The sequence below is a fragment of the Hypanus sabinus genome, chromosome 22 (genome assembly GCF_030144855.1).
Source record: "Hypanus sabinus isolate sHypSab1 chromosome 22, sHypSab1.hap1, whole genome shotgun sequence".
Lineage (NCBI taxonomy): Eukaryota > Metazoa > Chordata > Chondrichthyes > Myliobatiformes > Dasyatidae > Hypanus > Hypanus sabinus.
The window spans coordinates 43,793,726-43,811,031 of record NC_082727.1 but is presented as its reverse complement, the minus strand read 5'-3'; the positions used below and the strand labels follow the sequence as shown (position 1 = coordinate 43,811,031).

General features: G+C 40.2%; 1 protein-coding gene across 1 annotated transcript in view; it reads left to right on the top strand.

Annotated features, from left to right (window-relative positions):
• Nucleotides 1–16,006, top strand: part of valopa (vertebrate ancient long opsin a) — a 34,002-nt gene extending 17,996 nt beyond the window's left edge. The window contains exons 3-5 of the mRNA XM_059947996.1: nt 7,252–7,369; nt 10,230–10,469; nt 15,788–16,006. Coding sequence (XP_059803979.1) covers nt 7,252–7,369; nt 10,230–10,469; nt 15,788–16,006 — 577 coding nt within the window. The remainder of the gene's footprint in view (nt 1–7,251; nt 7,370–10,229; nt 10,470–15,787) is intronic.
• The last annotated feature ends 1,300 nt before the right edge of the window (nt 16,007–17,306 follow it).

Here is a 17,306-nt window from a genome sequence, read left to right as displayed (position 1 = left end):
TCATCCTATCAATGTCCCACTGTAACCTCTGACAGCCGTCCACACTATCCACAACACCCCCAACCTTTGTGTCATCAGCAAATTTACTAACCCATCCCTCCACTTCCTCATCCAGGTCATTTATTAAAATTACAAAGAGTAGGGGGTCCCAGAACAGATCCCTGAGGCATACCACTGGTGACTGACCTCCGTACAGAATATGACCTATCTACAACTACCCTTTGCCTTGTGTGGGCAAGCCAGTTCTGGATCCACAAAACAATGTCCCCTTGGATCCTATGCCTCCTTACTTTCTCAATAAGCCTTGCATGGGGTACCTTGTCAAATGCCTTGCTGAAGTCCATTCACACTACATCTACTGCTCTATCTTCATCAATGTGTTTAGTCACATCCTCAAAAAATTCAATCAGGCTCATAAGGAACAACCTGCCTTTGACAAAGCCATGCTGACTATTCCTAATTGTATTATGCAAATCCAAATGTTCATAAGTCCTGCCTCTCAGGATCTTCTCCATCAACTTATCCACCATTAGTTTGGTTTAGTTCCAAAGTTGACCCAAGGGATTATACAAGTTAGATCAATAAGTGTTTGAAATGAAGGGATTACAGATATGATGCTATTTGGTGAGGAAATATACCTTCACACAACAAAGATATTCGGTTATCCTTGTCTAGAATTTGGAAGCTGTGAGTTTTGCTTATATCATATAAATAAAAAATGCCTGCTTCAAAAATGCAGACAGCTCTTTTGAACTTGCATCTGCTGCAGCAGTTTAAAGTGTTACATTTTGGACTGAGTGTGGAACTTAGGCTTGAAGAATTTGTAATAACGCCCCAGAATCTAGGGCACCATGGTAGAGTAGCAGTTAGCACAACTATTACAGCTCAAAGCATTCTGGAGTTCAGGGTTCAATTCCAGCGATGTCTGTATCACATGGGAATCCTCTGGGTGCTGCAGTTTCCTCCCAAAGATTGATGGTTATTAGGTTAATTGGTCATTGTAAATCATCCAGTGATTAGGCTAGGGTTAAATAGATGGGTTGCTGGGTGGTGAGGCTCATTGGGCCAGAAGGACCTGTTCTGCAGTGTATCTATAAATAAAAACAGAAAGGTGTGGTGGAAGGAGGGTAGTAACTATGTTTAATGAAGAAGGACTTCAATGAAGTCCACTTATATGAAGTGAGACTGATCTGTTTTCATGCTTGTTGAAATTACCTCAGAATGGTCATTGCATAGAAGGATGTCATTCAACCCTATTGACTGTATTAGGTCAATGGTAGGGCAATACAGCTGGTATTACTCCATTACCCCATTTTAATGCTCCCCATAGCCTCCCTCATGAGAAATGTTCAGGAAATACAGGGATGAAAGCCACGGTAACGTCTTGAAGTTTCAATTGTAAATGAGAAAGAAAGTTGCAAAAAAGACCCTCAGCAGTTTAGCTACTTGAAAACTGCCTCGACATCATTAAATTTTCCAGGCTGCAGTTTTGGCTGAAAATATATATCCATGTCAGTGAATGCAAGGCATGGTTTTTAAACTAATGACCCGCTTTATATGAAGATATTTTCACAAGAATTTTTCCAATGAGATAATTATTTAATAATGTATTGATTAGTTGATTATCTCATTCTTAAAGTAGTGTGCTAAATGGTTGTAGTGACACATCTGGTGTGGTAGTGGGTAGTGCTGGTTACTCTTGCTCTCCGCTTTTCCACTGCTGGCTAGCAGCCTTGCAAAAAGGAGAGCTGAATGTGTAAATCTCTCCCTGCCAGTACAGAGCCTCTCCAACATCAAGCCTCATGTAGAACTTCCTTGCTGGCAACACGTGGAAACGGAAATCCTTTCTGACTCAGGCTGAACTACAGAGGATGGGGAGGATGTCTTTTGCCTGCACACAGAGCAGGCAGGCCCTCTGGAGTGTGGATACACCCTGGAGTCCCATTGCCTTGTGGGCAGTCTCAGGAGAGATGAAGGATATGGGAGTAAACCCAGAATCTGGAGTGAAGCCCCAAAGGCAGCTGAATGTCACTGGATGTCCTTCCGACAGCTCCTGCAGCCAAGCTGCTGCCAAATGTATTGCTTCATAAGCTTACCTTTGGATTATATTGGTGAGGCCGAAAGAGGGATCTTGATGACAGGGCATCCAAAGATCTTCATACCTTCAGCCCACGCTTGTCCCCTCGTGGACACCCATTGTTCTTTGAGACAGATGGATGCCATTTTCATCATTGAAGTACAAAAACCCTGTGTTCTGGAATAAGACCTTTTACTTGTGGCAATCTCACAAAGTGAAACCCTTGACTTCCTTCACTGTTGTTAGGACATCATGGATATTCAGAGTAGAGACAGCGTCTTTACTTCATCTCTAGCTCACTCATTAGGATGACAACATCTGAAGTAGAATTAGAATCATGTTTAATATAGCAGGCATATGTTGTGAAATTTGTTGATTTGTGGCAGCAGAACATTTCAATACATAATATATAAAACTATAAATTACAATAAGAAATATAGATATAATTTATTAAATAAATTGTGCAAAAATGAGGAAAAAATACTAAGGTAATGTTCCTGGGTTGATTGTCCATTCATAAATCTGATGGTGGAGGGGAAGAAGCTGTTGCTGAAATGTTCAGTCTGTCTTCAGGCTTCTATACCTCCTCCCTGATGGTAGCAAAGAAGAGAGCATGTCCTAGGTGATGAATGTCCATAACCAAACAATCCACCTTTTTGAGGCATTGACTTTTGAAGGTGACCAGGGTGCATCACAGACTTGTTCTGGTTCTCAGGATCAAAGGTTTGAAGGATCAAAGGTTCAAAGTTTAATTATTGTTAAAGTATCCAACTCTGAAATCCTCCTTCTCCAGATAGCCACGAGACCAAGAAAGAAAAGAACAGCAGCATGATTATCAACCCCCAAATCCCTCCTCCTCAAACAAAAATGGAACAGGCACATCCAGCCCCAAATCCCCCTCCCCCCATACACAAAAAATGAGAAAGATCGGGCAGACAACACAGAATATAGGACTGAAAAAACATCTATAGTCCAAGTCCATATTCAAAAAGCAGAAAACTGGGGTAACATTCTCTCGGCCCAGAGGCAGACCTTTTGCTCTCCGTAACAGGGTGATCCCACCAGTGATCAAAAGGCTTTAAAAAAATTTAATTCCGTGACTTTTATTAATTCAGCCTGCTGAATATTTACAATTACCTTGAATTATTAGTTCATCATTGCTTGTTTCATTATCAGCATGCTGTTAAGCAGCATATGTTCACTCTGAAGTTGATGATGCATGATCGAGATCTTCATTGTTTGCTTTATGCAGTGGATCTCCTGCACTATCTCCATCAGTCAGAGTGCCCCACTAAGACTGTGTGCTTAGCCCCCGCTCTACTCACTTCATGCTTATTCAGTGCTCCCACTGCAGCCTCCAATGCCATAATCAAGCTTGATGAGAACACTACTGTTGTAGGCCAAATCAGAGGTGGTGATGAATCACAATATAGGAGGGAGATTGAAAATCTGGTTGAGTGGTGCCATAACAACAACCTCTCACTCAATGTCAGCAGGAGCAAGGATCTGATTATTGACTTCAGGGGAAGAAAACCAGAGGTCCATGAGCCAGTCCTCATCAGAGGTGGAGAGGATTAGCAATTTAAAATGCTTTGGTGTTATAATCTTGAGGACCTGCACTGGAGCCAGCATGTCAGTGCAATTACAGAGAAAGCATGGCAGCACCTCTACTTTCTTTGGAGTTTACAGAGATTCAGCATGGCACCTAAAACATTGACAGACCTCTATAGATGTACAGTAGAGAGAATATTGACTGCCTGCATCACAGCCTGGTATGGAAACACTAATGCCCTTGAATGGACTATCCTACAAAAAGTAGTGGATATGACACAGTCCACTGCAAGTAAAGCCCTCCCCACCACTGAGCACAACTATATGAAACACTGTTGCAGGAAAGCAGCATCCATCATCAAGGGCCCCACCGCCCAGGCCAAGTTCTCTTCTCACCGTTGCCATCAGGAAGATGGTGCCGGAGCCTCATGACTCACACCACCAGTTTCAGGTTCTTGGACCAAAGGGGATATCTCACTCAACTTCACTTGCCCCATCATTGAATTGTTCCCACAACAAATGGTCTCATTTTCAAGGACTCTTCATCTCATGTTCTCGATAGTTATTGCTTATTTATTTGTTTTTGTATTTGCCAGTTTGTTGTATTTTGCACACTGGTTGAATGCCCAAATTGGTGATGGTTATTATTCTATAGATTTATTGAGTATGCCTGCAAGAAAATGAAACTCGGGATTGTGTATAGTGATAGTAAATTTACTTTGAACTTTGAAGTCATCCAATTCTTCATTAACTTCTGTTCATTACATATGTGAGGTCTCTACTCAGAACTGTCTCTGGTGTGCAGAGACCCGTACATGCCTCCAGTCAGAGTTGGAACTATCCACAACTACTCTGGCTTATTCCACAAAGCCAATGTCTGAATGCAAAACTGGGCTGAGAAGTGGCAGATGGAGTTCAACCTAGATAAGTGTGAGGTGGTTCATTTTGGTAGGTCAAATATGATGGCAGAATATAGTATTAATGGTAAGACTCTTGGCAGTGTGGAGGATCAGAGGGATCTTGGGGTCCGAGTCCATAGGACACTCAAAGCTGCTATGCAGGTTGACTCTGTGGTTAAGAAAGCATGTGGTGCATTGGCCTTCATCAGTCATGGGATTGCGTTTAGGAGCTGAGAGGTAATGTTGCAGCTATATAGGACCCTGGTCAGACACCACTTGGAGTACTGTGCTCAGTTCTGGTTGTCTCACTATAGGAAGGATGTGGAAACCATAGAAAGGGTGCAGAGGAGATTTACAAGGATGTTGCCTGGATTGGGGAGCATGCCTTATGAGAATAGGTTGAGTGAGCTCAGCCTTTTTTCCTTGGAGCGACGGAGGATGAGAGGTGACTTGATAGAGGTGTATAAGATGATGATAGGCATTGATTGTGTGGATAGTCAGAGGTTTTTTCCCAGGGCTGAAATAGCTAGCACAAGAGGCCACAGTTTTAAGGTGCTTGGAAATAGGTACAGAGGAGATGTCAGGGGTAAGTTTTTTACACAGAGAATGGTGAGTGCATGGAATGGGCTGCCAGTGATGATGGTGAATGTGGATACGATAGGGTCTTTTAAGAGACTCCTAAACAGGTACATGGAGCTTAGAAAAATAGAGGGCTATGGGTAACCCTAGGTAATTTCTAAAGTAAGGACATGTTTGGCACAGCTTTGTGGGCCAAAGGGCCTGTACTGTGCTGTAGATTTTCTATGTTTTTATGTCTAATCCAGTTTATTACCTCATCTTGAATGCCAAGCAACTGAAGCTTCTTGACTAACCTCCCACATGGGACCTCATCAAAGGCCTTGCTAAAGTCTGTGCAGACAACATCCAATGCCTTACCTTCATCAATATTCCTGGTACTTCCTCTAAAAACTCTCTAAGGTTGGTTACAAACTATCTACCCAGCACAAAACCATGTTGACTACCCCTTATAATTCCTTGTCTATCCAAATATTCACATAGGAACCTTCCCAGTGCTTTGTGGAATTTTCCATTTGTGATGTCATGTCAATGCTTAAAAAAATGTATCTTGATGGTTTTCGGAATTTGGAATCTAAAATGCATTGTATTCAACCTGTATATACAACTGCAGACATGTGTGAACAATGGAATAGATTGAGTGCGCTTCAGCCCATTGCTACCAGTTTTGAACTTAAGTGAATTTCATATAAAATATTGGACCATTGTTTACTAAGCTACACATCCTTTGAAAATAGCTTAATGTCTAAAGGATTGAGCAGCTGAATTCAATTATTTATTAATTACACTACATATAAAAGCATTAATTAAATTCTAACTTGGTTAGATGGGTGAAAAAAGCAATTTAATTCTCCACTTCTGTTTCCACACATTTCCATGATAATGGAAATATTTATGGCAATACGTATAATTTTTGGCATTATGTTTTGTTTCAGCAGAATTCTTCCCTTGAAATTTCTTGTGACTTAGTTTAATTATGCTAAGGAGAACTCACATTAGATGCACCTACACAAAATGCTGGAAGAACTCAACAGGTCAGGCAGCATCTATGGAGGGGAATAAAAGGATGATGTTTCAGGCCGAGACCTTTCATCAAGACCAGTAAAGAAGGCAACAGAAGCCAGAACAGGAGGGTAGGGGGAGGGAAAGAAGTTGTCAGAAGTTAGAGAAATTGATGTCGGAGACTCCCCAGACAGAATATGAAGTATTGCTGCTCCGACCATGACAGTAGAGGAGGACATGGACAGACATGTCAGATTGGGAATGGGAAGTCAAACTGAAATGGGTAGCCACCAGGAGATCCTGCCTCTTGTGACAGACGGAGTGAAAGTTCTTGACGCAGCAGTCCCCCCAATCGGTGTTGGCTCTTACCAACACAGAGGAGGATGCGGCGAGAGCCCTGGATATAATCGAAGACCACGATGGATTCACAGGTGAAGAGCTACCTCATCTGGAAGGACTGTTTGAGGCCCTGAACGGTGGTAAGGGAGGGGGTATAGGACTTGCCCCACCTGTAGGGATAAGTGCCAGGAGGAAAATCATTGGGAAGGAAGTTACGTAGAGGGCAGTCCTGATGGAAAGGGTGGGGGGAGGGGGGAGATTGCTTACTTATAGGTTCCTATTGGAGATGGCAGAATTTATGGAGGATGAGGTGCTGGATGTAGAGGCTCATGGTGTAGTAGATAAGAACACGAAGAAACCTACCCTTGTTCTGACAGCAGAGAATGAGATTAGGGCATTAGATTGTTAAGTGATATGAAATCATGTTGAATATTCTTTACAGAAAGCTCCTGTAATTGGAAGGACATGTGATGTCCTTTTTGAATTAGGCAAGTTATTAATGTGACATTATATGTAAACAACATAGTTTATCATATTTGAGCCATGTAAAACAATTCTTCAACTGCAGTAACAATGTTGTAGTGTTTAAGGTTACTATCACAAATGAGAGAACATCTGCAGATGCCCAAAACGTTGACTGTACTTTTTTCCACAGATGCTGCCTGGCCTGCTGAATTCCTCCAGCATTTTTTTGTGTGTTGTAAGGCTACTATCAGATTTTAACAGTGCTGCATTCTAGTTTTTAACATCTGTGCTTAATAGTAGTTAATACACTGATAGTCAATACAACTGTTTTATTTCTTGCAGGTATTCTGGAGAATTCAATGATCACACCTACATTATTGCTCTTTTTACAAGTTGCTTCATTATGCCTTTATTGGTTATATTTGTGTCTTATGGGAAGCTGTTGAGGAAACTAAGGAAGGTAAATTTTCAAAGCAAATGATTCTACTTTTTGGCTTAATCATAAATTTCAAGAATGTTAATTTTATGGTGTGTTGGTTTTCTTAATAAAAATCTGACCTTATCATTTTATTCAAACTGGGCTGGAGCTTACTACAAAATGCCAGTAGTTACATATAGAACACAATTTGTAAGTGCCAGCAAGTTTGAGATTCCTTCATAGATCCCTATGTTGCTATAGTTTATACTGGAGTCTTCACAAGTGGCTTACACATGGTTTAGGATTGAAGCCCAAGAAAATGTAACTTAATGGTGAACTGACTGCAAAAGCATCTAGAGATTTGAGATGTTTCTCCAGAGACAGGAGCTTAAATCCCATTATGGCATTTGGAAGATTAAAATTCCAGTAATTAAATAAATCTGAAGTAAAGAAATTGGTGTTGATAAAAGCTGGCTTTGCACAAAAGCCTATCTAGTTCACTGTTGTCCTCGGAGATAAATGTATGATCCTTCCTGGTATAGTCTACACGTAACTCTAGAAGAATCCAACCCCGGACCTAATTGCCTCCTCAGAAGAAAGGCAATAGATAATGGCCTTCAGCAAGGCTATATTATATGGATAAGTTAAAAGATAATTATTTGAATGGCATTTCTGCGGATATAAGGAAGAAAGTCAAAAGTTGAGTTTAGTTTCACATATACAAGTACAGGTCCAATGAAAATCTTACAGTGCGTCACATGCGCATGGCATCAGAGTCACAAGAAAACATTCACATCAAAAGAAAGCAAACTGTAAACAGAAATTAAACAAAGAACAACTGGGAAATAAAAAAGCCCATAGTGGTGAAAAGTGGTCATGATGTTGCTCTTCTTTGGGAGTGATTATACTTGTGCAGGTTGGTTCCAGAAGCAAATTGATGAAGGGAGCAACTATTTTGACATCAGCAGTGTGGGAACTTTAGACTCCTGTAGTTCTTGCCCAATGGCAGCTGGAAGGAGGTTGGGATCTTTGATAACGCATGCTGCCGCCTTGACGTTGAGGCCTGAGTGGGTACTTAGGATGGTGGAGAAGGAAGTGCCAGTGATGCAGGGGGCAGAGTTCACGATATTCTATCATTACTTGCATTCAAGTTGCACCAGACCATGGTGCAATCAGTCAATGTTTTTAGCAGTACATCTGTAGTTTGTTACAGTGTTCAGTGACATGCCGAACCCCTTTAACCTTCTAAGAAATAAAAGTGCTGGCAGAGGTTTCTTGTGATTTAATCTATATGTTGGGCGCAGGATAGGTCACCTGATAAGTTAATGCCCAGGAATGTGAAGTTGCTGATTCTCTCCACTGCTGACTCACCAATGTAGACTGGCTTGTGCGCACCCTCCCTCCCCTTCCTGAAGTCAACCTGCATTTCTTTACCTTCACTGACATTGTATAAAAATGTTGCTGTGGCAAGCAGTTCGAAATAAGGTTATTTGCATTTTGGAATTATTTTTATTTGCTGCATTGGTGCTAGTTACTTAGAGCATTTACATGTTTGATTAAATAATGGAAAGAATTTGGTCTGTATTGTTTCCAAACATTGTTATCAGAATCAGGTTAGTATTGCTGGAAAATGTCATGAAATACGTTGTTTTGCAGCAGCAGTACATTGTAATTCATAATAAATTTTAAAATTAAGAAATAATTTAGTCACATATGTAACTAAGAAATATATATAAAATTCAGTTACATAAGTAGTGCAACAAGAGAGCAAAAAAAGTAGTGAGATAGTGTACATGGGATCATTGTCCATTCAGACATCTGATGGAGGAGGGAAGAAGTTGTAGACCTTCAAACAAAGCATGGAAGGATCAGTTTTTTCAGATAACAAGAGGTGGGATGAGCTTCTGCCTTCTGTGAAAGGTTTTCTCAGCCTTTTCCTGGTTATATTTGCATTGGTTCTCACCTGATAGGATTTCCTTTCAGGCCTCAGCACTTCAAAACAAGATATAATCACTTTTAGTTTCATTCCCAGTTGGTTTAGAATGTTCGTTCCGTGATGAATAGCTCTGGAAATACTTGACCAGTGACTTGGTCTCCACATGTGACTGTGGCAATGAATTCCAGAGATTCTCCACATTCTGGCTAAAGAAGTTCATTTTCATTTCTGTCCCAAAGGGATCTCTTTCTATTCTGAGGCTGTGTTCTCAGGTCTCCCACTATTGGAAACATCCTCTCCACATCTAAGCTTTCTAGGCATTTCAATATTCCATAGGTTTCATTGAGATCACCCCCCCCCCCCCGTTCTTCTAAACTCCAACAAGTACAGTCCCAGACTCTTTAAATGTCTCATGTGTTAACCCTTTCATTTCCAGAATCATTCTCGTAATCCTCCTCTGGACCCTCCCCAATGCCGGCACATCCTATCTTAGATATGGGGCCAAAACCGTCATAATACTCCAAATGTGGTCTTTATAATGTCTCAGCATTACATCCTTGCTTCTTTATTCTAGTCCTCTCAATGAATGCTAACATTGCATTTGCCTTCCTGATCACAGGCGCAACCTGCAAGTTAACCTCTAGGGAATCCGGCACAAGGACTCCCAAGTCCCCTTGTAGCTCTAATTTCTGAACTTGTTTCCCTGTTTTGAGAACAGTCTATGCCTTTATTCCTTCCACCAAAGTGCATGATGATACATTTCCCTACACTGTTTCAAATTTCAATATTTCAAAAGGATCATAATAAAGTTGACATGGAGAAAATATGAAGTCTGCAATCAGAAAGGTTACAAGTATTTACAGATTTTTTGGCCTTGAAATTTGTGTGAAAACAGATAAATAACTAAAATGCAAGACAACGTTAAGGATGGAGCAGTTGACTATACTGTACCTTCTCTTGCTGTAGGTTTCAAGTACACAAGGGAGACTGGGAGTAGCAAGAAAACCAGAAAAACAAGTCACCAGGATGGTTATTGTTATGATACTGGCCTTTCTTTTCTGCTGGTCCCCATACGCAGCTTTCTCCATAACTGTGACTGCTTGTCCAGCCATTGAGTTAGATCCTCGGCTGGCCGCAATACCAGCTTTTTTCTCAAAAACTGCTACAGTTTATAATCCAGTCATTTATGTGTTTATGAACAAACAGGTACGATATTATTTCCCCTAGGGTTTCAGTGAAAAAAGCTTGCTTTTGCTAATATATATGGTGTCAGTAACAGTGATAAGAGTCAAACTTGCTGCTATACAAATAACAATGATAGAACTGTGCAGCAATGATTACACCACATGCATTTGAAGATATTTTGCAAATTTATTGCGAAGTTAGTGTCGTAACACAGTATTTTGAATATGGTGTTAAACATGGAAAGTCAAATGTCCCTACCACAACACATTAATTATATAAATTAAAATGTTGATGAGTACAAATGCATTTATATAAATAAGATATAGATAACTTTTCACATAACTGTTGCCAAAATGGAGAAAATACATACCAAATACAGTGCTGGTGGTATAGTGGCATCAGCACTGGACTTCACGGCAAATGGTCCTGGGTTTGAATCCGGATGGGTCCTTACACCCTTCCCATCCGTGCTGGGCTGAGCATCGAGCTAGCAACTGGGCCTCGTAAAAATCAGTCACTTTGTCACAGAAACAGCAAAAATGCTGCTTGATGCGCTACAAGGCATGAAGACGTACAACGACATAACAGCATGACAAATGTCATTTGACAAATACCTGCGCAGTTTGTAGAAACTTAGAACGTGGAACAGTAGAGTACAAGAACAGGCTATTTGCCCCACAGTGTTGTGCCAAACCAGCTAAAAACCTAATTAAAAACACCCGAACACTAATCCCTTCTACATATACCATGTGCATATCCCTCTATCTTCCTTACATCCATGTACCTATCCGAATGTCTCTTAAAAGACTGCAATCTATTTGCCTCTGCCACCATACCAGGCAGTACATTCCAGGCATCTATGACTCTCTGAGTAAAACCTTACCTCTCACGTCCCCTTTGAACTTACCCCCTCTCACCATGGGAAAATATACTAAGTGTCCACCGTCTATGCCTGTCATAATCTTGTAAACCTCTACCAGATCTATCTTCAGCCTCCGACACTCCTTGAAAACATCTCAAGTTTATCTGTCCTCTCGTGACAGCACATACCCTCTAAACCAGGCAGCATCGTGGTAAACTTCTTCTGGATCCTCTCCAAAGCCCCAACATTCTTTCTAAAGTAGGGCAACCAGAACAGTATGCAATATTTCGGATGTGGCCTAACCAGAGTTTTATAAAGTTGCAACCTAACCTCTTGACTTTTGAACTCAGTACCTCAACTAATAAAAGCAAGTATTCCATAACCCTTCTTAATCACTCTTCTTGTTTGTCAATTTAATTGAAAATTTTAATAATACTTTCATGAAATAAATCATAAAGGATTTTACAATTTCACACCAGCTCCAAACATTTTTTTGAAGAAAAGAGAACCCAAAAGATAAAAGATCTGGCAGATTGTGACAGAGTCCATGTTGAGATTGTTTCCTCCTGTGGGAGAGCCGAGAACTAAGGGTTTTTGTGTAAAAGTAACTGGTTATTTTTCTCAGTGGGCAACTGAAGCAGAGTCAGTGTTTGCCAAGGTTAGAAAAGAATGTAGAGTATTGTTACAATCGTAACAGCAATTATTGTGCCAAATATTGAAATAGGCTACTTCTGCTCTCTATTTATATGTGAACTAACTGGAAAAAATAGATTGCTTCATGTTAAAAATTTGACTGGAAAAGCAAACTTAATTTTCTACCCGCGTGAAACGCTCCTGTCGCACACCCTTACGGCTTTTATTTATCCCTCTTCCACTCTATTTTCCTCTCCCACATTTTGTAAGTGGGAAGTGTGGGAAGTGTGAGCTTAACCAACAGCTATTATTTGTTAAGTGCAGTTGCACACTGTCATTGTATAAGGAAGAAAGAACCATGGCAAAATACAACATCAAAATATGGTAAACACGGTGTCCAGAATTGTCAAAATTTACCGATACAGCTAAGCAAATACGAGTGGTAGAATTGATTTCATTTGCATACAAAATTACCCCAACGAGTGATACCTGAGTTACCGTAGATCAGTTTCTAAAATTACACATTGTTTAACCATGCTGGGAATTTGGGATTTTTTGGAATGTAAGCAGCAGAGTTCTGAATGGTATGAAGACTATTGACAGTAGTGTGGGAAAAGCAGCTTGGCATCTGATAGAATAGCCAGTACTGGAAGCAATTACAAAATGCCTGAAAATATCTGGGTGATTTGCAGAATATGTTCTTTTCTGCCATTTATTCCAATAAAAGGTAGATTATTTTATTTGTCTACATTTAAGAAATTCAGTTAATGTTCACATATTCTTTGTGGTGTTATGCTGAAGAAGTCATTATTACAGATTTACTATCTATGTCAGTTTGTGAAGAACTTGTATACTACTAACCTACCACTGATTTATCAACAAGATCTATCTTCACATAGAGAGGTCAACAGATTCAAGTTATCTGGAGGTATCAAAGAATTAGAATTAGAATTAGACTTTTTTTTTCTTACATGCATCTCACAACATACAGGAGCAAAAATCTTTATGTTGTGTCTCTGTTGCAAGCAATGCTTAAGTATAAGGATTGTCTTGAATACACATATGTACAGTCTGATACAATGTACAGTCAGATACGCAATCAGATCGATGTGTATTGATAAATCTGATGGCCTGGTGAAAGAAGCTGTCCCGGAGCCTGTTGTTCCTGGCATTAATGCTGCAGTGCCGTTTTCCAGATGGAAGCATCTGAAACAGTTTCTGGTTGTGGTGGCTGGGGTCCCTGATGATCCTCTGTACCCTTTTTATGCAGCTACTGCTGTAAATGTCCCGAATAGAGGGAAGTTCACATCCATAGACGAGCTGGGCTGTCCACACCACTCTCTGCCGTGCCTTGTGATAATACAGCTCCTGGACCAGGCGTGGACACAGACAATCAGGATACTCTCGATGGTGCCCCTGTAGGAAGTGCTGAGGATCTGGGAACTCATGGTAAACTTCAGCTGTCTGAGGTGAAAGAGATGCCGTTGTGCTTTTCTCACCACACAACCAGTATATACATTCCAGTTATCATCCTTGGTGATGCGTATATCAAGGAACATGGAATTATTCACTCTCTCAACTACAGTCCTATTGATGTCAATAGGGGCTAGCCTATCTCCATTCCTCCTTTAATCCACGATCAGCTCCTTTGATTCTTTGACACTGAGGGAGAGGTTGTTTTCTTGGCGCCACTGTTGTCAGGGTGTTGATTTCTCCTCTGTAGGCTGTAGGGATTAAGACTTCCTCCTGCTTTTCTGCCTCAGTGACCTTATCCAAGACAAGGATTTCTGCATAAGGATGCTTGTACCATTAAAGATGCTGCTGCTGTTCTGAATTAACACCTGTATAGCTCCATCAGGACTTCGTACTGTGGGTTCACACTGGTCATAGTGTCCAGCAGAAATATTGTGTTGCTGTTTCATTGCATTCCCAACCTATATTCGTTATTCCAATACTGTGAGCCCAAATGACAAATAAAATGGTCAGAATTTTTAATCCTATAATAGGTGTAACCGCTGAGCTTTTTCAGGCAGAATAACATCCCACAAGATGTACTTTCTTCCCATCTTCTATGACATGGAACCCTTCTCCGTCAAACTGTAGCATATGCAGAAAGTATAAAGAAACCACTAATGTAAAAATAGACTGAGGTGTAATGTGGGCAGCTGAAAGTTCAAAGTAAAAGTTCCAAGTAAGTTTGTTATCAAAGTACATATATGTCACCAGATGCAACCCAGAGATTCATTTTCTTGTATGCATATTCAATAAATCCATAATAGAATAACAACCATAACGGAATCAATGAAAAACAGCAAAAGCTGGGGCATTCAACCAGTGTGTGAAAGACAATGTTGTTACCACTTTCCTGCAATAGTGCTTCATGTAAATGTGCTCAGTGGTGGGGACATCTTAACATGTGATGGACTGGGCTGTATCCAGTACGTTTTTAGGATATTCCATTCAAGGGCATTGGTGTTTCCATACCAGGCTGTCAGTCAATATACTTTCCACTACACATCTATAGAATTTGTCAAAGTTTTACATGTCATGTAGAATCTTTGCAAACTCCTAAGGGAGTTTATCTTCTCTAACCTAGTCATATCTTCATCTGGATCTTTTCTTCTTCTCGGAATGCAAACATTGTTTCCAGTTTAGGTTTGCACATTCTGAAGTGGTTGATGGGACCCATGTTGACTTCTCCTCTGTAGGCTGCGGGGGGTAAGACTTCCTCCTGCTTTTCTGAGTGAGACCCACAAACCCTGCCAGGGATGGGGCAGGAGGTGCTTGATAGAGTGGGGAAGGTGGATTGTTCAGGAGATGATCTTTTGCCTTTTATGTTGTGCACATGTGTGTTTCTGATCCATGACCTCAAGGCTCACAGAGATAATAACAACTTGTTCCACTGACAGAAATTCAACATTTCCTTCCATTTCCAATAATGCTAGACTGCAGTCTCAATACAAGGAAAATATAGATACATATATATACATTATGAATCTAGGTTAAAACATCAAAGCACCAGTACATGTAAATTCTGCAACAGCAGAGCCCGCCTAACCAGCTCCCTTCTGCTTGTCATCACAGGTCATAGGAAAGCTCTGCAATAGATCTGAAAGCAGTTCAATTTTTCACCTTTCAGATGAAAGTTGGTGTGTGAAACCTTGAAACATAAAAGTGCCTGGCAGTGCAAATTCATCAGAGTACTTCAGAGAGATTGCAAGATGTAATGCTGTTGCCACAAAGCATTAGCTAAATCCAATAAAATCTTTCAAGCAAATCTTTCAATCCTTCAATTGATCGTAAGTAAAATTGGAACCGCTGCCTAAGTGATATGGGATATTATTTCTACATGGTATCTTTGAAAAATTCTCAATTGGTGTGGCTGACGAGTAACCTCAAATCATACTGTGTTACACTTTGTAACAAAAAACAAAAGGTAGCCCTGCCTTTAAAAAACAATCAGAACTTAACAAAGTATTAATAGTCACCTTCAATCTAATTTGTACTTCCAGTTTATTTTGGGCTCCATTTATCAATCCCAGGTATTAATCCTATGAAGCAATTTTTTCCAACTAATAGGGCAGTGATGTTTTCAGAACAAAAACTTCATAGCAAAGGTTAAAGTTTGTTTCTGATGAAAATGTACTCATTTCTTCTGGAGAAACATTCACCAGCTAGAAACTGACTCTTTCTTCCCCCACAGATGGTATAGCAATTGTTTCCTATTTCAATTTGCTTTCATGTTTGGCAGGATAATAGTACAGTATAAAGGTTAAAATTCAGACAGCAATTATTAAAGCTTTTCTTACATTTGACTTACAGATCTTTTCTTATGTTTATCCAGTTTAGGCAATGTGTCCTGCAAATGTTCAGCCTCAGTGAATCTGATGCCAACCCAACAGCAGACCATGCAATGCAAGGTGGTAACCATAATCGGAGTGAAATGTCCACTGCTGCAAGAATGAAGACTTCTTATGTTAATGCAACAAAACATGAAGAGTGTAGCAAACATGATACCTTTGCTCAGCAGCCAATACCCGAGAATGAAGTTTGCCCATTTTAAATACAAGGCACCAGTAACACACTGCATTAAATTGTTGCAATCCATTATCTGCAAATTGGATGAAAATGATCTGTAATTCTTTCACAAAGAAAACATTGAGCATGCCAAGAATAATGCTTCATATGATGAGGCAATGTGTAGATTTGTCAATAGTTGTAGAATAGGGGGTTCTATCATGATTGCTGCTTAATCTGTTAATCATACTTTTCATGTAGAGATGTAATTTAAGGTGCTATTTGGAACTATGTGGTTGAGGTGATTCTTCAGCTTTTGTACACTTCAAAGTAGAAACTGCAGCTTCAATTATTTCAAGAGTTTTAAGATGACACAATAGATATCGGATTGAAAATATCATATATTTTAGACTAAAAGGAGCAATTACCTTTTCAGCTCAGAACATCATTTTATGAATTGAGTACCAGCCAACAGACTGCTTGCTAGCTTTTGCTAAGATTTCTGAATTCAATGTGACATGAAATCATAGATTCAAGCTACTGAATGGTGTACCATGACATTAAGTTCAATCATTCACATTATTTGAGTAGGGACATGATAGCTGAAGCACACGTCCAGATATAATGTGAGTCAGCCAAATGCTTGACTGCAGTATTAGCTTCTGCACTGAAGTTTTCAAAGTGGTCAGATTTCAGTGATACTCAATCTGTAATGCTGATTTGATACCAATTTTGCCACTTGAAATCTAAAATTAAGCAATCATTCTGGGTTCATATGGTATTTAGGGGTCAGTTTCTGAAGTCAGTACATTGTGGAGCTGGCGAGAGAGCAGGCTTCCCTAGACCCACCCTCATCGGGCCATTTTCAACACACTTCAAAGGTGTAAAGTTCAAGTTCTAGTTTATTCTAGTTTATTGCTATTCCACTATATACATGTATACTGCCAAACAAAACAATGTTCTTCAGGATCAATAGGTACATTTAATGTCACAGAAATGTATGCAATATACATCCTGAAATTATTTTTCTTCGCAAACATCCATGAAAACAGAGAGGTGCTCCAAAGAGTGTTAGTGTTAGAACCCCAAAGCCTCCCCAGCTCCCCCCTCCCACGCATAAGCAGCAGAAAGCAACGAACCACCCAACCACCAGCAAAAAAGCATCGGCAGCCCCCACCGAGCATTCAAGAGTGCAGCAAAGCATCAATAAAGACACAGATTTGTAGTATCCCAAAGGCTGCTCGTTCACCCGGTGATTCGACATGCCACCAGCTCTTTCTCTCTCTCCCTAATAAGGGAAAAAGAGGTGTCCCCATTTCACAGGTACACACAAGATGGCACTGGCA